Source organism: Coregonus clupeaformis, unplaced genomic scaffold, assembly GCF_020615455.1.
Source record: "Coregonus clupeaformis isolate EN_2021a unplaced genomic scaffold, ASM2061545v1 scaf3232, whole genome shotgun sequence".
NCBI classification, from domain to species: Eukaryota; Metazoa; Chordata; class Actinopteri; order Salmoniformes; family Salmonidae; genus Coregonus; species Coregonus clupeaformis.
Genome location: NW_025536686.1, coordinates 12,501 through 34,412, shown reverse-complemented (window position 1 = coordinate 34,412; position 21,912 = coordinate 12,501). Strand labels below are relative to the sequence as shown.

General features: G+C 44.9%; 1 protein-coding gene across 1 annotated transcript in view; it reads right to left on the bottom strand.

Annotated features, from left to right (window-relative positions):
• The window catches only part of LOC123489736 (voltage-dependent T-type calcium channel subunit alpha-1I-like), a gene marked incomplete at its 5' end in the record, with an annotated part of 29,694 nt that overhangs the window by 707 nt on the left and 7,075 nt on the right, over positions 1 to 21,912 (bottom strand). Inside the window, 5 exons of the mRNA XM_045220151.1 lie at positions 3,593 to 3,778; positions 4,220 to 4,371; positions 5,708 to 6,108; positions 6,364 to 6,512; positions 6,918 to 7,123. Of these exons, the coding sequence (XP_045076086.1) occupies positions 3,593 to 3,778; positions 4,220 to 4,371; positions 5,708 to 6,108; positions 6,364 to 6,512; positions 6,918 to 7,123 (1,094 nt within the window). The remainder of the gene's footprint in view (positions 1 to 3,592; positions 3,779 to 4,219; positions 4,372 to 5,707; positions 6,109 to 6,363; positions 6,513 to 6,917; positions 7,124 to 21,912) is intronic.

The following is a 21,912-nucleotide window of genomic DNA, read 5'->3' as shown; positions in this document are numbered from 1 at the left end:
ACCTGTCCACAACCTCAAACAGTCACACTCCAAACTCCACTATGGCCAAGACCAAAGAGCTGTCAAAGGACACCAGAAACAAAATTGTAGACCTGCACCAGGCTGGGGAAGACTGAATCTGCAATAGGTAAGCAGCTTGGTTTGAAGAAATCAACTGTGGGAGCAATTATTAGGAAATGGAAGACATACAAGACCACTGATAATCTCCCTCGATCTGGGGCTCCATGCGAAGATCTCACCCCGTGGGGTCAAAATGATCACAAGAACGGTGAGCAAAAATCCCAGAACCACACGGGGGACCTAGTGAATGACCTGCAGAGAGCTGGGACCAAAGTAACAAAGCCTACCATCAGTAACACACTACGCCGCCAGGGACTCAAATCCTGCAGTGCCAGACGTGTCCCTGCTTAAGCCAGTACATGTCCAGGCCCGTCTGAAGTTTGCTAGAGTGCATTTGGATGATCCAGAAGAGGATTGGGAGAATGTCATATGGTCAGATGAAACCAAAATAGAACTTTTTTGGTAAAAACTCAACTCGTCGTGTTTGGAGGACAAAGAATGCTGAGTTGCATCCAAAGAACACCATACCTACTGTGAAGCATGGGGGTGGAAACATCATGCTTTGGAGCTGTTTTTTCTGCAAAGGGACCAGGACGACTGATCCGTGTAAAGGAAAGAATGAATGGGGCCATGTATCGTGAGATTTTGAGTGAAAACCTCCTTCCATCAGCAAGGGCATTGAAGATGAAACGTGGCTGGGTCTTTCAGCATGACAATGATCCCAAACACACCGCCTGGCAACGAAGGAGTGGCTTCGTAAGAAGCATTTCAGGTCCTGGAGTGGAGATCTCAAACCCATAGAAAATCTTTGGAGGGAGTTGAAAGTCCATGTTGCCCAGCGACAGCCCCAAAACATCACTGCTCTAGAGGAGATCTGCATGGAGGAATGGGCCAAAATACCAGCAACAGTGTGTGAAAACCTTGTGAAGACTTATAGAAAACGTTTGACCTGTGTCATTGTCAACAAAGGGTATATAACAAAGTATTGAGAAACTTTTGTTATTGACCAAATACTTATTTTCCACCATAATTTGCAAATAAATTCATTAAAAATCCTACAATGTGATTTTCTGGATTTTTTTTTCTCATTTTGACTGTCATAGTCGACGTGTACCTATGATGAAAATTACAGGCCTCTCCCATCTTTTTAAGTGGGAGAACTTGCACAATTGGTGGCTGACTAAACACTTTTTTCCCCCACTGTATACAGTACCAGTCAAAGGTTCGGACACACCTACTCATTCAAGTGTTTTTCTTTATTTTTATCTACATGGTAGAATAATAGTGAAGACATCAAAACTATGAAATAACACATATGGGAATCTTGTAGCAACCAAAAAAGTGATAAATAAATCAAAATATATTTTATATTTGAGATTCTTGAAATAGCCACCCTTTTCCTTAATAATAATAATAATATGCCATTTAGCAGATGCTTTTATCCAGCGACTTACAGTCATGTGCGCATACATTTTTACATATGGGTGGTCCCGGGGATCGAACCCACTACCCTGGCGTTACAAAGCGCCATGCTCTACCAATTGAGCTACAGATGACAGCTTTGCACACTCTTGGCATTCTCTCAACCAGCTTCACCTGGAATGCTTTTCATACAGTCTTGAAGGAGTTCCCACATATGCTGAGCAATTGTTGGCTGCTTTTCCCTTCACTCTGCCGTCTGACTCATCCCAAACCATCTCAACTGGGTTCTGGTCGGGGAATTGTGGAGGCCAGGTCATCTGATGCAGCACTCCATCTCTCTCCTTCTTGGTAAAATAGCCCTTACACAGCCTGGAGGTGTGTTAGGTCATTGTCCTGTTGAAAAACAAATGATAGTCCCACTAAGCCCAAACCAGATGGGATGGCGTATCGCTGCAGAATGCTGTGGTAGCCATGCTGGTTAAGTGTGCCTTGAATTCTAAATAAATCACAGACAGTGTCACCAGCAAAGCACCCCCACACCATAACACCTCCTCCATGCTTTACGGTGGGAACTACACATGCGGAGATCATCCGTTCATTACACCGCATCTCACAAAGACATGGCGGTTTGAACCAAAAATCTCCAATTTGGACTCCAGACCAAAGGACGAATCCCACCATTTTAATGTCCATTGCTCGTGTTTCTTGAACCAAGCAGGTCTCTTCTTCTTATTGGTATCCTTTAGTAGTGGTTTCTTTGCAGCAATTCGACCATGAAGGCCTTATTACATAGTTCCCTCTGAACAGTTGATGTTGAGATGTGTCTGTGACTTGAACTGTGTGAAGCATGTATTTGGGCAGCAATTTCTGAGGCTGGCAACTCTAATGAACTTATCCTCTGCAGCAGAGGTAACTCTGGGTCTACCATTCCTGTGGCGGTCCTCATGAGAGCCAGTTTCATGATAGCGCTTGATGGTTTTTGCAACTGCACATGACGAAACTTTCAAAGTTCTTGAAATGTTCCGTATTGAATGACCTTCATGTCTTAAAGTAATGATGGACTGTCGTTTCTCTTTGCTCATTTGAGCTGTTCTTGCCATAATATGGACTTGGTCTTTCACCAAATAGGGCTATTTTCTGTATACCCCCTACCTTGTCACAACACAACTGATTGGCTCAAACGCATTATGACGGAAATAAATTCCACAAATTAACTTTTAAGAAGGCACACCTGTTAATTGAAATGCATTTCAGGTGACTACCTCATGAAGCTGGTTGAGAGAATGCCAAGAGTGTGCAAAGCTGGCAAGGTAAAGGGTGGCTATTTGAAGAATCACAAATATCAAATATATTTTGATTTGTTTAACACTTTTTGGTTACTAAATGATTCCATTTGTGTTATTTCATAGTTTTGATGTCTTCACTATTATTCTACAATGTAAAAAATAGTACAAATAAAGAAAAACCCTTGAATGAGTAGGTGTGTCCAAACTTTTGACTGGTAGTGTAGATGTGTACAAAGTCGTGTGTGTGTGTGTGTGTGTGTGTACGTCCCTGCGTGTGTGTGTGTGTGTGTGTATGCGTCCCTGCGTGTGTGTGCGTGTACGTCCCTGCGTGTGTGTGTGTGTGTACGTCCCTGCGTGTGTGTGTGTGTGTGTACGTCCCTGCGTGTGTGTGTGTGTGTACGTCCCTGCGTGTGTGTGTGTGTGTGTACGTCCCTGCGTGTGTGTACGTCCCTGTGTGTGCGTGTACGTCCCTGTGTGTGTGTGTGTGTGTACGTTCCTGTGTGTGTGTGTGTGTGTGTGTGTGTGTGTGTGTGTGTGTGTGTGTGCGTGTGTGTGTGTGTACGTCCCTGTGTGTGTGTGTACGTCTCTGTGTGTGTGTGTGTGTGTGTGTACGTCCCTGTGTGTGTGTGTGTGTGTATCGTCCCTGTGTGTGTGTGTGTACGTCCCTGTGTGTGTGTGTGTGTACGTCCCCTGCGTGTGTGTGTGTGTGTGTTTACGTCCCTGTGTGTGTGTGTGTGTCCCTGTGTGTGTGTGTGTGTGTGTGTGCGTGTGTGTGTGTGTACGTCCCTTTGTGTGTGTGTACGTCCCTGCGTGTGTGTGTGTACCTGAATATAAAGATAAACAGCATCAACAGCATACAGAAGGTAGCCACATTATCCATGGTCTTCATCAGGACCACTAGCTGTCTGCGCAGCGCGGGCATGAACCTTACTAGCTTTAGGACACGAAGGAGTCTGAAGGTCCTCAATATGGACAGACCTCCATCAGACTGGCCGATGATCTCACACACACTGGAGAGAGGGAGGGCAGGGGAGGGAGGGATGGGGGAGGGAGTGATGGGGGGAGGGATGAAGAGGGGATGGGGAGACAAGGTTTAGTGATTTGACTTTCTTTGAGAATTAACAGACTCAATCTAGAATTTCAACACATTTCAACATATTTCAGCACATTTCAACATATTTCAGCAGGGGCGCAACTTTCACTTTGTCCCCCCAAGTTTTATCATTGGAATGTGATACAAAGCGAGGCACGGTGTGCTTTAGGACCATGTGGATGCCTCCAAGGGTCGGGTACGCTGTTTGGAGTGTTTATCTGCCCCCCAAAATAATTTAAATAAATATGTGACATCTCCCTCATTTCTAAAACCAAAGTTGCGCCCCTGTATTTTGGTATAGATTGGTTTGAATATTGGGATTATATTGTTCAAAAGATTTGGATGATATTCCTTCCACCTGATAATGACGATGACACCGTCGAACACGTTGTAGGGGTTTCTCAGATAGCTGAAACATCCGGACGCTGTTATCTTCAGAATCATCTCCATGGCAAACATACTAGTGAATACTATGTTACAGATCTCCAACACATTGGTTAGTTCCTCAGGCTGGTGGAGGGTGAGAGAGAGAGAGAGAGAGAGAGAGAGAGAGAGAGAGAGAGAGAGAGAGAGAGAGAGAGAGAGAGAGAGAGAGAGAGAGAGAGAGAGAGAGAAGAGAGAGATCTTTGTACATTGCTTTATACACGCACACCCTCTTTCTTTCTATCCCCACCCTCTCTCTTTCTTCCCCTCCCTCCCTCTCTTTCTTTTCCTCCCTCTCCCTGTGATTGATAGGCCTGCATCGATCAGTCAAAAGGCCACGGAGTGGTGGCACAATTTCTCTCTTTTTTTTCTCTCTCGATTTCTCTGTCCCTCTTTCTCTCTCTAGACACACACACACACACACACGTTCATGTATGGTAAATCTGTCTGGCTAAATGTGTCTGTGTTGTGGTTGCCACCTAATCACGATCCCTAACACAGATTTGTCCTATGATGACATCACTGATGACGCCTCTGATCCGGCATTTGGGAGGTGAAATGTTCACCTCTCTGAGAGTAAATGAGGACGGAGTGTGTCTGTCTGTGTGTGTGTGTGTGTGTGAGTGTGTGGATGCATTTGTCCATGTGTGTGTGCTAGTGTATGTGTGCTAGTGTGTGTGTTTGTGTTTGTATGTGTGTGTCAAACCATAGCACTTGGAAGAAAGGCTGTGTAACCATAGACAGTCCTACTGTCCGTGTGTATGTGTGTGTGTGTGTGTGTCCATGTGTTTGTCCGTGTGTGTGTCCGTATGTTTGTGTGTGAAAGGGTGTGTAACCATAGACAGTCCTTCTCCCAAAGGACCACCTCTCTCTCCTTAATTATCCTCTCTCTCTATCTTTAGCATTCTCTGAGATGAGAGACATTTCTCTGTTGCCGCGGTGGAAGAACAGAGTGGGTGGATGACGGAGTTGGAGGTGGTGAGAGAGAAAGAGCAAGTGATGTGGAGTGAGGGAGAGACAAAGAACGAGGGATGTGGAGTGAGAGAGAGAGAGACTGGAGAAATATGTGTGTATTTGTTGCATTATGGATGTACTATAAAGTGGAGGTTAATATTTCACTGTGTTCTACTGTGACCTTTTCATAGAGGGGTCAATGAAAGGTCACTATATGGATTCTGGATATGGAGAGAGGAGGAAAGTGATGGTGAAAGACAGAGTGGTTCACACATGCAGACTAAAAGAAGAGACAGGGAGAAAAGTGGTGGACATGAGGCAGATAGAAAAAGACAGAATAAATAGAGGGAAAGACAAAGAGAAAAGAAGAAGAGCGAGGGAGAGAGAGAGAATGATAGAGAGAGAAAGAAAGAGAGAGAGAGCCAGACAGACAGAGATGGATAGAGAAAGATAGACAGAGTATCCATACTTGATTGTGGTGTTCGATGCCCATACTGATGGTATTGATGAGGATAGCGATCATAATTCCTCTATTGAAGTACTTGCTCTCCACGATCCCCAACAACTTCAACCTCGTCTCATCCCACAGCTCCCCACACCCCCGCCTACATCCCCCAGAATCTTTAGCGGCAGCCCCGCCTTTCACTTCCTCCTTCCCGGCGCCACATTGGCTGCACTCCCCGTCTGTCTCCTCCAAAGCTCCTTCCTCCGCCTCCTCATTGGCCAGGCTGCCGGCAGGTCCCTCCCCGTCGCTGATTGACAGGGCCACGGTACAATGAGGGCAGCCGTCGGTGGCGGGGGCGACAGTGAGGGCAATGGAGTCGCCTGGGGAGGCATGGTCGGGCTTGGTGTGGTGGGGACAGTGGACCGCTGAAAGGGTTAAAATGGGAACTTTGAAGATCAAATAAGGGAATGACGTCCAACGATTCTCTCTCTGTACTCATCTGTTGAATGTCATAACCTTAGAAAATTAGAAGGACATCACAAATTCATATTTTAATTAATCAATCTATTGTTTCCAGTCTGTGTCCTATGAATGTCATAACCTCCAAATTATGCAACGATATTACATACTCCCAATCTAACCACCCTCCATCGCTCTCTCTCCCCCTCTTCGCCACTCACCCTGTCTGTGCAGCCCTCTACTCTCTCCACCTCCTCCTCTTCCTCCTCCATTCACGTTAGTCTTCTCTCCTCCTCCTCCTCTGCTTCTCCCTGCTCCTTTCACCTCCTTGGGCCTCCCCAACAGTCGGTTACAGAGCGCCATGGACCTCCTGTGTATAGAAGCACATTCATGCCAAAAGAAATTGAAACATTGAAACATTAAAGGGAAAAGCAATGCACTCTGGTGAAGGCCAATGTTTTTTTTGTTCAATGTTTTATTTTTGTTTGTTTTATTCTCAAAATAAACATTTATTTGGGGATTTTCTAGTTATTTCAACTTGACATTCTCATGTTAAGAAGCACATAACATCATATCAAATCAATTATATAAATATAAATATTCACATTTATTTTGGCATGAATCTGCCTCCATACCTGCGATATGACTACTTTATTCATTATTTATAATTATTTAAACTATTTGATCATTACATATAATATATACTTCTCATCTTAGTATCTCTTAGTATTTCAATGTGTTTTTTTTGGTATGAATGTGCCTCCATACTCCATACCTGCGGGCCTTGCGGAGGACGTGGCAGACCAGCTGGAAGACTGACTCATAGCAGCCTGCCGAGGGCTCAGTCATGCTGGCTAGAGTAGAGGAGGAGTGGGCCTGGGCTCTCTGCTCCTGCATCAGCTGGTGCTCCCGCTGCTTCGTCTCACTGAACTGGGTGGCGATCACCACCAGGCAGAGGTTGATCATGAAGAAAGAACCAATCTGTTGGGCAAACAGGAATATACACAGAGTTAGGGACTCTTTCATGAACAGCCATGGAAATACACAGAGTTAGAGCAGGAGCAAGTCAACACGGCTTGACCACGAGACAGAGGTTGATATCATGAAGAAATAACCAATCTGTTGGGCGAGCAAAGACAAACATAGAGTTTGGGACAACCATAATGAAACACAGAGTTTGAGTAGGTGAGGACTGCTTTAGTCTCTCTGAACTGGGTGGCGATGATGATCAAACAGTGGTTGATCATAAAGAAATAACCTATCTGGGGGGGTGGACAAGCAAAAACATACACAGAGTGTAGCTAGGGTGCTAAAGGACAATCAAAAAGTTGAAAAACACAGTTATACCAGGCATCTGAAAGCCATATAAGGTTTGAATTCCAACACCGAGAACAGACAAATGCAGGCTGAAATCTACAGCGATGTGCAAATGTGAGTGTGTGTGCTGTGTTGAAAAAGTGTGAACAGAGCACGTTTGACAAGTTGGAAGACTACAGTAGAAAGACTCAGAGAACACTACATAGAAACAACTGTTGGTAGACTACAGTAGGACGACTCAGAACACTACACAGAAACAGCTGTTGAAAGACTACAGTAGAACGACTCAGAACACTACACAGAAACAGCTGTTGGAAGACTACAGTAGGACGACTCAGAGAACACTACATAGTACAGCTGTTGGAAGACTACAGTAGGACGACTCAGAACACTACACAGAAACAGCTGTTGGAAGACTACAGTAGAACGACTCAGAACACTACACAGAAACAGCTGTTGAAAGACTACAGTAGTACGACTCAGAGAACACTACACAGAAACAGCTGTTGAAAGACTACAGTAGGACGACTCAGAACACTACACAGAAACAGCTGTTGGAAGACTACAGTAGAAAGACTCAGAGAACACTACATAGAAACAACTGTTGGTAGACTACAGTAGGACGACTCAGAACACTACACAGAAACAGCTGTTGAAAGACTACAGTAGAACGACTCAGAACACTACACAGAAACAGCTGTTGGAAGACTACAGTAGGACGACTCAGAACACTACATAGTACAGCTGTTGGAAGACTACAGTAGGACGACTCAGAACACTACACAGAAACAGCTGTTGGAAGACTACAGTAGGACGACTCAGAACACTACACAGAAACAGCTGTTGAAAGACTACAGTAGTACGACTCAGAGAACAGTACACAGAAACAGCTGTTGAAAGACTACAGTAGGACGACTCAGAACACTACACAGAAACAGCTGTTGGAAGACTACAGTAGGACGACTCAGAGAACACTACATAGTACAGCTGTTGGAAGACTACAGTAGGACGACTCAGAACACTACACAGAAACAGCTGTTGGAAGACTACAGTAGGACGACTCAGAGAACACTACACAGAAACAGCTGTTGGAAGACTACAGTAGGACGACTCAGAGAACACTACACAGAAACAGCTGTTGGAAGACTAAAGTAGGACGACTCAGAGAACACTACACAGAAACAGCTGTTGGAAGACTACAGTAGGACGACTCAGAACACTACACAGGAACAGCTGTTGGAAGACTACAGTAGGGACGACTCAGAGAACACTACACAGAAACAGCTGTTGGAAGACTACAGTAGGATGACTCAGAGAACACTACACAGAAACAGCTGTTGGAAGACTACAGTAGGACGACTCAGAACACTACATAGTACAGCTGTTGGAAGACTACAGTAGGACGACTCAGAACACTACATAGTACAGCTGTTGGAAGACTACAGTAGGACGACTCAGAACACTACACAGGAACAGCTGTTGGAAGACTACAGTAGGATGACTCAGAGAACACTACACAGAAACAGCTGTTGGAAGACTACAGTAGGAAGACTCAGAACACTACACAGGAACAGCTGTTGGAAGACTACAGTAGGACGACTCAGAGAACACTACACAGAAACAGCTGTTGGAAGACTACAGTAGGACAACTCAGAGAACACTACACAGAAACAGCTGTTGGAAGACTACAGTAGGACGACTCAGAGAACACTACACAGAAACAGCTGTTGGAAGACTACAGTAGGACGACTCAGAGAACACTACATCGAAACAGCAGTTGTCATCCTGATAAATAAAAGATGAGAAAGATAATCTTTTAAATCTTAGAAAGCCTAGAGAGACACCACAGAGACATCCTCTGTTGCCATCCTTTAGAGTGTCGAAAGAGAGAGAGAGAGAGAGAGAGAGAGAGAGCGAGAGAGAGAGAGCGAGAGAGAGAGAGAGCGAGAGAGAGAGAGCGAGAGAGAGAGAGCGAGAGAGAGAGAGAGAGAGAGAGAGAGAGAGAGAGAGAGAGAGAGAGAGAGGAAAGGAGAAAGGATAGAGTAAGAGACAAGGAAAAGCTCAGAGAGAGAACATAGAGAGAGAGAGAGGGAGAGAACATAGAGAGAGAGAGAGGGAGAGAGGGGCAGAGAGATGAGAGAGAGAGAGGGAGAGAACATAGAGAGAGAGAGAGGGAGAGAGGGGCAGAGAGAAGAGAGAGAGAGGGAGAGAACATAGAGAGAGAGAGGGAGAGAGGGGCAGAGAGATGAGAGAGAGAAAGAGGGAGAGAACATAGAGAGAGAGAGAGAGGGAGAGAGGGGCAGAGAGATGAGAGAGAGAGAGAGGGCGAGAACATAGAGAGAGGACAGAGAGAGACAGAAAAAGCAGACGGTGATACAGCCCGACAGGGCACTCTCAAATGTGCATCTGTAAAAGTTTGTGATGGTTTTAGGTTCCAAGCCAGATTTCTTCAGCCTCCTGAGGTTGAAGAGGGTCTGTGCAAATAGTCCGGGTAGCCATGATTAGCTGTTCAGGAGTCTTATGGCTTGGGGGTAGAAGCTGTTGAGAAGTCTTTTGGACCTAGACTTGGCACTCCGGTACCGCTTGCCGTGCGGTAGCAGAGAGAACAGTCTATGACTAGGGTGGCTGGAGTCTTTGACAATTTTGAGGGCCTTCCTCTGACACCGCCTGGTACAGAGGTCCTGGATGGCAGGAAGCTTGGCCCCAGTGATGTACTGGGCCGTACGCACTACCCTCTGTAGTGCCTTGCGGTCGGAGGCCAAGCAGTTGCCATACCAGGTGGTGATGCAACCAGTCAGGATGCTCTCAATGGTGCAGCTGTATAATTTTTTGAGGATCTGAGGACCCATGCCAAATCGTTTCAGTCTCCTGAGGGCAATAGGCTTTGTCGTGCCCTCTTCACGACTGTCTTGGTGTGTTTGGACCATGATAGTTTGTTGGTGATGTGGACACCAAGGAACTTGAAGCTCTCAACCTGTTCCACTACAGCCCCGTCGATGAGAATGGGGGGCGTGCTCAGTCCTCATTTTTTTCCTGTAGTCCACAATCATCTCCTTTGTCTTGGTCATGTTGAGGGAGAGTTTGTTATCCTGGCACCACACGGCCAGGTCTCTGACCCTCCTCCCTATAGGCTGTCTCATCATTGTCGGTGATCAGGCCTACCACTGTTATGTCGTCGGCAAACTTAAAGATGGTGTTGCAGTCGTGACTGGCCATGCAGTCATGGGTGAACAGGGAGTACAGGAGGGGACTGAGCACGCACCCCTGAGGAGCCCCCGTGTTGAGGATCATCGTGGCAGATGTGTTGTTACCTACCCTTACCACCTGGGGGGTGGCCCGTCAGGAAGTCCAGGATCCAGTTGCAGAGGGAGGTGTTTAGTCCCAGGATCCTTAGCTTAGTGATGAGCTTTGAGGGCACTATGGTGTTGAATGCTGAGCTGTAGTCAATGAATAGCATTCTCACATAGGTGTTCCTCTTGTCCAGGTGGGAAAGGGCAGTGTGGAGTGCAATAGAGATTGCATCAACTGTGGATCTGTTGGGGCGGTATGCAAATTGGAGTGGGTCTAGGGTTTCTGGGATAATGGCTACAGACGTCAGTGCTACGGGTCGGTAGTCATTTAGGCAGGTTATCTTAGTGTCCTTGGGCACAGGGACTATGGTGGTCTGCTTGAAACATGTTTGTATTACAGACTCAGGCAGGGACATGTTGAAAATATCAGTGAAGACACTTGCCAGTTGGTCAGCACATGCTCGGAGTACACGTCCTGGTAATCCGTCTGGCCCTGCGGCCTTGTGAATGTTGACCTGCTTAAAAGTCTTACTCACATCGGCTACGGAGAGTGTGATCACATAGTCATCCGGAACAGCTGGTGCTCTCATGCATGCTTCTGTGTTGCTTGCCTCGAAGCGAGCATAGAAGTGGTTTAGCTCGTCTGGTAGGCTTGTGTCACTGGGCAGCTCGCGGCTGTGCTTCCCTTTGTAGTCTGTAATAGTTTTCAAGCCCTGCCACATCTGACGAGCGTCAGAGCCGGTGTAGTACGATTCAATCTTAGTCCTGTATTGACTCTTTGCCTGTTTGATGGTTCGTCGGAGGGCATAGCGGGATTTCTTATAAGCGTCCGGGTTAGAGTCCCGCTCCTTGAAAGCGGCAGCTCTACCCTTTAGCTCAGTGCGGATGTTTCCTGTAATCCATGGCTTCTGGTTGGGGTATGTACGTACGGTCACTGTGGGGACGACATCATTGATGCACTTATTGATGAAGCCAGTGACTGATGTGGTGTACTCCTCAATGCTATCTGAAGAATCCCGGAACATGTTCCAGTCTGTGCTAGCAAAACAGTCCTGTAGCTTAGCATCTGCATCATCTCCTTTGTTTTGTTAACGTTGAGTGAGAGGTTATTTTCCTGGCACCACACTCCCAGAGCCCTCACCTCCTCCCTGTAGGCTGTCTCGTCATTGTTGAGTTGGAGGCGTGCTTGGCCACGCAGTCATGGGTGAACAGGGAGTACAGGAGGGGGCTGAGCATGCAACCTTGAGGGGCCCGAGCACGCACCCTTGAGGGGCCCCAGTGTTGAGGATCAGCAAAGTGGATATGTTGTTTCCTAACTTCACAACCTGGGGGCGTGGGCTGCGTCGGTGGCGCTGTGTTATCCTCAAAGCTGGCGAAGAAGGTGTTTAGCTTGTCCAGAAGCAAGACGTCGGTGTCGGCGAAGTGGCTGGTTTTCCTTTTGTAGTCCGTGATTGTCTGTAGACCCTGCCACATACGTCTTGTGTCTGAGCCGTTGAATTGTGACTCCACTTTGTCTCTATACTGATGTTTTGCCTGTTTAATTGCCTTACGGAGTGAGTAGCTACACTGTTTGTATTCTGCCATATTCCCAGTCACCTTGCCATGGTTAAATGCGGTGGTTCGCGCTTTCAGTTTTGCGCAAATGCTGCCATCTATCCACGGTTTCTGGTTAGGGTAGGTTTTAATAGTCACAGTGGGTACAACATTTCCTATACACTTCCTGATAAACTCAGTCACTGTTTCAGTGTATTTGTCTAAATTATTTTCGCAAGCTACCCGAAACATATCCCAGTCCTTTTGATCAAAACAATCTTGAAGCGGGGATTCCGATTGGTCAGACCAGCATTGAATAGTCCTTAGCACAGGTACTTCCTGTTTGAGTTTCTGCCTATAGGAAGGGAGGAGCAAAATGGAGTCGTGGTCAGATTTGCCAAAAGAAGGGCGGGGGAGGGCCTTATAACCATCCCGGAAGTTCGAAGAGCAATGGTCGAGAATTTTAGCAGCCTGTGTACAACAATCGATATGTTGATAGAACTTCGGTAGCCTAGTCCTCAAATTTGCTTTGTTAAAATCCACGGCTACAATGAATGCAGCCTCAGGATATGTGGTTTCCAGTTTGCATAACGTCCAGTGAAGTTCCTTGAGGGCCGTCGTGGTATCGGCTTGAGAGGGGATATACACGGCCGTGACTATAACCGAAGAAAATTCTCTTGGGAGATAATACGGTCGGCATTTGATTGTGAGGTATTCTAGGTCGGGTGAACAAAAGGACTTGAGTTCCTGTATGTTACTGCAATTACACAATGAGTCGTTAATCATGAAACACACACTTCCGCCCTTCTGCTTCCCGGAGAGATATTTATTTCTGTCTGCGCGATGAACTGACAACCCATCTGGCTGGACCGATTTCGACAGAATATCCCAAGAGAGCCATGTTTCTGTGAAACAAAGTATGTTATAGGCCCTGATGTCTCTCTGGAAAGAAATCCTTGCCCTGAACTTGTCGACCTTGTTATCCAAAGACTGAACATTAGCAAGTAATATACTTGGAAGCGGTGGGTGGTGTGCACGCCTCTTAAGTCGAACCAGCAGGCCGCTCCGAGTGCCTCTCCTCCACCGGCAATGATTTGGGTCAGCCGCTGGAATCAGTTAAGTTGCCCTGCGGAGAGCAAACAAAGGATCTGCTTCGGGAAAGTGGTATTCTCCTCTCTGTTTCTCCTTCATGATTGGTTTAGCTCTCTGGACCAGTCCTTGTTCTCACACACACTCGTATTTCTCTCATACTCCCCCCCTCTCTCTCTTCCTTCTTTCTCTCTCTGCTTCTTCTCTCTCTCTCTTTCTCTCTCTGCACGCTATCTCCTCTCTCTCCCCCATCTCTCTCTTTCTTTCTCCCACCCCCTCTCTTTCTGTTTCTTCCATTCTCTCTCACTTTATTTCTCCGTCCCTCTCTGTTCTCTCTATGTTTGCAATTGATCTAAACCAGAGCTTCCTGGGGCTGTGGATTCAATAGTTTGTTTCCACGCCAATTCTGTATGCTCAGGACTCAAAGGAAAGTAGGGGGACCCCACAACGATCAGAGCAAGAGAGGGGACGATAGATGATCAAATATTTATACAGAAGCTTCGTGACAACAGGAGTGGAGAGTATGTGTGTTAAGTGGAGGCTGTTTGTATTGTAAACACAGTACTCTGTAACCTTGGGTACGACTGTGTGTGTATGTTGGTGGGTGTATACTGTATAGCCTACTGTGTGTGTGTTTCTGATTTCCACACCCATATGATTGCCCTGATCCACTTGTTGTGCTTCCACTTCACACTGTAGCGATCGTCAGTGCTTTTATAATACAGATACTTCACAGTGTGTTGATGATTGTTCCTTTCAGTGATTGTCCCCTCTCTCCCCTCTCTCTCTCCCCCCTCCCTCTCAATCCTGTCCGTCTCTTTCTCCCCCCCCCTCTCAATTCTCTCTCTCTCTCTCTCTCTCTCTCTCTCTCTCTCTCTCTCTCTCTCTCTCTCTCTCTCTCTCTCTCTCTCTCTCTCTCTCTCTCTCTCGTTGGAGTGCATGCTGGGAGTGAGTCGTGAAGCAGGAGTGATTGTGAGAGCGACTGGATTTTTTTTCACTCTATTGGGTTTTGGTGTGTATATATTTATATTGATTAGTTTAGTTGTTATAAGGTTATCTTGTCTAACTATCACTAAGCACGTATAGGGGTGGTGGGATTGTTGAGGTTGTTTTTTGCGAGGGCACAACCAGCGGGTGAGGCTGGTTGCAATGGCCACTCGCGGAAGTTTGGAGTTTGAAAAACTTAGTCGGCGACATGGAGTAAAGATTCCTGCTGCGGCCGGGTGTTCAGTGGAAGAATGTAGCTTGGCAGTGGGTGCTATCATTGGGTATGATAGCATCAAATCAGCCTCAAGGATGAATAGCGCTGTAGTGATATTTTTAGATTCCATTGAAAAGGTGAATATGATAGTTGAGAGTGGTGTTGTGTTGAGGGAGACGCAGACGCCGGTATTTCCGCTTATGAATCCGGCAAAGAAAGTTATACTTTCTAACGTGCCACCATTTGTTAGAGATGAAGTGTTGGAGTGAGAGTTATCTCGTCATGGTCAAATTGTATCTACAATAAAGAAGGTTCTTTTTGGATGCAAATCTCCGTTGCTGAAACATGTCGTGTTTCATAGGAAACAAGTGCATATGATTTAAAAAAAGGACATTGATGAACTGAATTTAGCATTCAGTTTTAAGATTGATGGATTTGATTATGTCTTCTACGCTTCTACTGAATCAATGAAATGCTTTGGCTGTGGAAGAGAGGGGCATTTGGTGCGTAATTGTCCCGAGAATGAGCGCGCAGATTCTGGTAGCAGCTCTAGTGTTGGTGCAGCTAATGCACCACCGCGAAGGGATGAACATGCTAAGGGTGCGGGTGCGGGTGCTGGGGAAGGGAGGAGGTGGGCAGATGTGGTAGGAAAAGTAGGAGAGGAAGGCAGTGTGGATAAGGGGGCAATGGTGGTAGATCAGAACAAAGTCGGTGAGATTGCGACTGCGGTCACTGAGGTGGTGCTGGAAAATGAAATTGGAGGTCAAGAGGAGATTGAAATAATGGAAAAGGAAGCAGCTGTTTTCAAAGTACCGAGGAGTAAGAGGAAGAATGTAAGGGGTGGTGAAGGGTCTAATTCCAAGAGGAAGGTAGAGATTGATAAATCAGTTGAAGATAAACAGGTTGTAGAGATGGTGGAGTTTTTCTTCTGGGGAGGATAGCGAGAGTGAGCCATCTGATGCGTCACAACAAAATAGTGAGATAAATGGGGTGGAAGGGAGGTATGGGATTGAGAAGTACGTCAGTTTCTGAAGTTGACAAAAGGGAAGAAATATATGCAGGATTATAATGTAACAGATTTTTTTCCCTGAAAGTGAATTGTTTATTGAATCAGCAAAGTTTCTGATGTCAAAAATAACAGGGGGAGGTTTGACAAGCCCTGAAATTGCTAGACTCAAGAAAGTGGTCACGAGAGTGATAAGTTATGTAAATTCTAAGAAAATGAAAGAGTTCAGTCGCAGCCTTAACTCTGTAAAGAGATGTGGTTTCTGTGTCTTCCTCTGTATTTTTTTCCATCCATGAGCAGTTTTAAGATTTCTTCTTTAAACGTAAATGGGGCGAGAGACGTTAAAAAAGAGCCATAGTGTATGAGTTAATTAGGGGAAAGGAAGTGACATAGCATTTTCTACAAGAAACGCATAGTAATTTGGAACATGAAGTTATGTGGCAACAGGAGTGTGGGGGGGCAGTGGTGTGTAGTCATAAAAACTCAAAAGTGGGGGTGTGGCCATCTTGTTCTCAAAAGGGTTTTTGCCTTTGTCATATGAGGTTGAAGAGGTAGTTGAGGGGAGGTTATTAAAAGTTAGAGCAAGGTATGAAAACATCACTATGTGTCTGATAAATGTATATGCCCCCAGTGGGTGCAGTTGAGAGGGTATGTTTTTTAGAGACATTATAAAATACCATTGAGAAATGTAATAATGAAGATTATTTATTTATTGCTGGGGATTTTAACTGCACAGTCAGTGATTTAGATAGAAATCACAAAGAACCTCATATAGCCTCAAGGACTTTTTTAAAACGCCTCATTGTAACACATGAACTGTGTGATATTTGGCGGAGTCAACATGGAGGCACGAGACAGTACACCTGGGAGCATGTGAGAGAGAACACCATCTCTATGGCCAGGTTAGATAGGTTTTATTGTTTTGAGCATCAATCTCAGGTCTGTAAATCAAGTGTGATAACCCCAGGGGATTTTCTGATCATTGTTTAATAACAGAGGTGGTGTTCATTAACGATGTAAAACCCAAAAAGCGCATATTGGCATTTTAATATAACTTTATTGAGCGATGCTCACTTCAGGAAATGTTTTAGTTTTTTTCTGGGAGAGGTGGAGGTCTCAAAAGGCCAGTTTTGTATTCCTTCAACAGTGGTGGGATATAGGGAAAATCCAGATTCAACAATTATGTAATCAATACACGAGGAATGTCACCAAGGAAATCACCAGATCATTGAAAGCCCTAGAGACTGAAATAGTGGAACTCATGACGTTGGTTGAGACCACAGGAGATCGAGGCCATACTCAGGCCCTCAAGAGGAAAAAAGCTGCATTGGCAGACCTGCTGGGTATCAGAGCACAGGGGGCATTGGTGAGAAGTAAGTTTCAGGGAATCTCTTAAATGGATGCCTCATCCAAATTTTTCTTTGGTTTAGGGAAAAAGAATGGACAAAGAAAAAGTATTAATTGTCTCAAATCAGCTGTTGGACAGGAGCTCACTAGCCCTAGTGAAATTAGAAAGAGGGCAGTAGAGTTCTATGCTGATCTCTACAAGTGTGAGTACAAAGAGGATAAAACAGTGACACAGCAGTTCCTTGATGGGCTCCCACAGGTGGCTGCAGAAGCTCAGGTTGAGCTAGAGCAACCATTGTCTTTGCAGGAGCTAAACACTGCATTAAAAGGCATGGAAAATGGAAGGGCACCAGGCATTGATGGGCTTCCCGTTGACTTTTTAAAGTATTTTTGGGCTATGTTGGGAGAGGATTGGCTAGCAGTAGTTAATGATAGTTTAACCGGAGGGTTACTACCAATAAACTGCAGAAGGGCTGTCCTCACCCTACTGCCCAAAAAGGGTGACCCTAGGGAGGTGAAGAACTGGAGGCCGGTGGCTCTATTGTGCACTGATTATAAGATCCTGTCAAAGGCTTTGTCCAACAGGCTGAGGGAGGTGATGGGGGAAATCATACATACGGACCAGTCCTACTGTGTTCCCGGCAGGCAGATAGGGGATAACATTTCTCTGATTCGTGATTTTTTGGACGTCTCTAGGGCTATTGGGATGGATGCTGGTCTAATTTCAATTGATCAGGAAAAGGCATTTGACCGAGTTGAACATCAATACTTATGGCACACTTTTGAGGCGTTTGGGTTCAGCTCTGGTTTTATTGCCATGATAAAGGTGATATATGGTGACATTGAAAGTGTATTGAAAGTTAACGGTGGTTTGAGTGCTCCTTTTAAAGTGTGTAGAGGTATTAGGCAGGGATGTTCTTTGTCCGGAATGTTATATGCCATTGCTATAGAGCCACTACTAAATAGCATTAGAAGTCGCATTGAAGGGGTGTACCTTTCAGAGGATATTCCTCCTATTCGTCTCTCAGCCTATGCTGATGATGTAGTTGTTTTAGTGAAAAATCAAGCGGAGGTGGATAGTTTGAGTCTAATGGTTGATCGTTTTAGGGGAATATCCTCTGCAAAGGTAAATTGGGAAAAAAGTTGTGCTTTACAGATTGGAGAATGGTCTGGAGGGATCATGGCTTTGCCAGGGGGGCTGGAATGGTGTAAGGGAGGTTTTAAGTATCTTGGAGTGTACCTAGGAGATGAGGGGACAATGGAAAAAAAATGGATTGGGGTGGTTGAAATGGTGGAAGGGAGGATGAGGAGATGGCGTTGGTTGTTATCGCGTATGTCATATAGGGGGCGCACTATTATAGTTAACAATGTGATTGCCTCTGCACTGTGGCATCGGTTGTCAGTTTTAGAGCCACCATCTGGCCTTCTGGCTAAGATACAGGCAATTATTGTAGATTTATTTTGGGATAAATATCACTGGGTTCCACAAAGTGTTTTGTATTTGTCAAAAGAGGAGGGGGGACAAGGTCTTGTACATCTTGCTAGTAGGGCTGCTGCTTTCCAGTTTCAGTTTATTCAAAGGTTGCTTTATGGACCGGAAAATGTGGTTTGGAGAGGGGTGGCAGGTCTTGTATTACAGCAGGTTGGGGGATTAGGTTTAAAGAAAGCTTTATTTTTGGTTGATAGTAGCCATATTTCTAGGGAGGGAGTACCTCCGTTTTACAGAGGCTTTCTTAGGGTGTGGAGCATTATGAAGGTGTCCAGACGAACGTCAGCGGAGTCAGTGCATTGGCTGTTGGAGGAACCTCTGGTGTATGGGGCAAGACTGGATTGTACAACTGCAGCTGTTCCATATTTCTCCAAGATTCTGGTGAAGGGCAAATCATCACCTTAAAACAGTTAATGGCCATGGCTGAGACCGCCTTAATGGATCGAAGACGGGTGGCTGAACATTTGGGGGTGAGGTCGGAAAGGATTGTCAGACAACTGCTGGGAAGCTGCAGGAAGGCTCTGTCAGCAGAAGAGTGGGGTATGCTGAATAGTCACAAGAAGAAGGTACAAGATGAAAATGTCTCATTTCCAAGACTAGGGATTACACCCAATATCCCAGAGTCAGAAAGAAAGGTGTTATTACTGGATTTGAGAGGGTTGGAAGAGGTGGGTTTGGATGAGGTGAATGGGAAAGACTTATATAGGGGGTGTGTCAAGGTTTTGAATAAAGATAAATTGAAAAATAGAAAAGACACTCCATGGAGGGTAAAATTGGGCATTGATGACAAGGTAAAGCCAGCATGGAGAGCACTGTACAAAGCCACCGTTACAAAAGGGTACTGGGGATATGCAATGGAGGGTTTTGCATGGCATCATTGCAGTTAATGCTTTTGTATCTGTTATTAACTCAGATGTTGGAGATGGATGCCCTTTTTGTAATATAAGAGAAACTATTTTTCATTGTTTTAGGGAGTGTGAGAGGATAAAACCTCTCTTGGAAATGCTGGAGTCTGTGTTTACAGCTGTAGGGGAGATTTTCAATAACACTGTTTTTATTTTGGGGTTTCAATATAGTAAGCATGAGAAAAGAAAATGTCAACTGTTAAATTTTATTTTGGGACAAGCTAAGATGTCAATTTTTCTGAGTAGGAAACATAAGACAGAAACGGGATATGGGCAGGATGTAAGATGTGTTTTTAAAGGATTAGTGAAAGTAAGAATAAAAGTGGATTTTGAGTTCTTCTCAGCTGTAAAAGATCTCCCATTGTTTGAGGAGAAGTGGGCTTAAGAAAGAGCGGTTTGTTTTGTGGAGGAGGAGAAACGATTTTTTGTTGATGAAATGAGTTGAATGTATATGTTCTTTTGTATTTTTATTTTATTTATTTAGGAATTACATTTGTTTTCATTTCTGAAAAGGCAGTGTGCCATTATTTATGTTAACACTTGAGTATAAAATAAAGCTTTTATAAAAACTCTCTCTCTCTCTCTCTCTCTCTCTCTCTCTCGCTCTCTCTCTCTCTCTCTCGCTCTCTCTCTCTCTCTCTCTCTCTCTCTGATTTATTCCCCTCCCTCTCCCTCTCTCTCTCCTTCTCCCCCCTCTCCTTCGCTCTCTCTACCTTTCCTGCAGTCTGTCTTGTCTGATTTCTCTCCTCTCTCAATTCGAGTGGAGACAAAGCCTTAATGGAAGGGTACTCGTCTGTCTCTTAGTGTGAAAACGAGAACATCTTATCTACCCAGCATAATAACCTATTGAGACTGAGACATGTTGTACAAAAGATTTGTGTGAAAATAAGAGCGTCTTCTTGTAATAACTTTGAGACTGAGACATGTTGTAAAGAGGCTGTATGAAATGTACAGGATATGTGTCATTCACGTCCTTGAAAGCATAATTCCAAGTACTTGTACTCGATATGTATTAAACACATATTTATTCGTGTGAAAGAGAGAGCATCTTGTTGCATAATAAGCTAGGAAAAGACTGCAATGTTGGGTAACAGTGTAAAATGTATTGGATGAAAATTGGACAAAGCATCTGCTGAGCATACAGGCTATACTTATGTTGTTCAAAGGAGATGTGTAAAAGCATCCATTTATATGTACACTGTCGCATGCAAGAACAATCCTTCTTTACCCTGTCTCCTCCCTTCATCTACACTGATTGAAGTGGATTTAACAAGTGACGTCAATATGGGATCATAGCTTTCACCTGGATTCACCTGGTCAGTCTATGTCATGGAAAGAGCAGGTGTTCTTAATGTTTTGTATATGTACACTGTCGCAATGCTAGAAAGTCATCCCGAATTCTACTTTACTGTGTTGAAGACTGTTGAGCGAAGTGAATGAAGGGTTAGTAGATGCTATATTACCATATTATAAAATGGGTTGTTTGGATCCTGAATGCTGATTCGTTGGTTGCAGGGAGTTATAGCACCAAAATCCCTGCATTCTCTGGGTAATGCAAGTTAACAGTGTCCATTCGGAATTTATTAATGCGCATTTACTGTCCCACAGCCCAGCCAGTCAATTTATAAATGGGGAAATATTGTCTTGCTGCTTTTTTCCCAGGGGAGATTATCCCTGGAAAAAAGCGGCAAGACAATATTTCCCGTGCTACTAGCCAAGCATTTGGTTTGGTACAGCGGGGGTAGTAATATAAGACAATATTTCCCCGTGCTACTAGCCAAAGCATTTGGTTTGGCACAGCGAGGAGGTTAATATAAGGCAATATTTCCCCGTGCTACTAGCCAAGCATTTGGTTTGGTACAGCGGGGGTTAATATAAGCCTCGCTGAGTGCCTATCCGACCTGTGCAACATGTTGCAGTTTCTTGGGGGGCGATCTCCACTGTGCCATGCACATGACGTGACGTGACAAGACTGACAGCTTCTCTGATCCAGGCAAATTCTTTTATCAGGATCATTATAATGGATATATCCAAAGAATTGGCAACAGAAACTAAGGTAAAACAAACAAAAAAACGACACAGTTTGCTGTCATTTCAGCTGCTTGATGTGATTGTGTGTTAGCTTGCCTTTTTAGTTGGCTAGCTAGCTAGCAAAGGGATAAGTAATGTTAGCCTAGCTGTCCTCCATTACTATATTATTGGCTTGACAATCAGCTGGTTTTTGCCTATTTATACATTAATTATCAAATAATTATTTGCTGTCGTGCGTCCCAAATGGCACCCTATTCCCTATTTAGTGCACTATTTTTATTAGGGTTCATAGGGCCCTGGTCAAAAGTAGTGCACTATATAGGGAATAGGGTGCCATTTGGGATGCAACCCTGTGTTTTTTTTCCACTCCAGCAGGGTGGATGTGAGTGATACAGATCTGTCTGTTGTGTGTCGGTGTTTTCCAGTAAAAACAAGTGTCAGAGACGGAGAAAGACATTTGTCGTGTTCCAGACCCTCGTTAATTTGGTAATGATGTCATATCCTGTCTGGGAACATACTGACAGCAGTTTCCTGTCCACAGAGGGGGGTGAGAGAGAGAGAG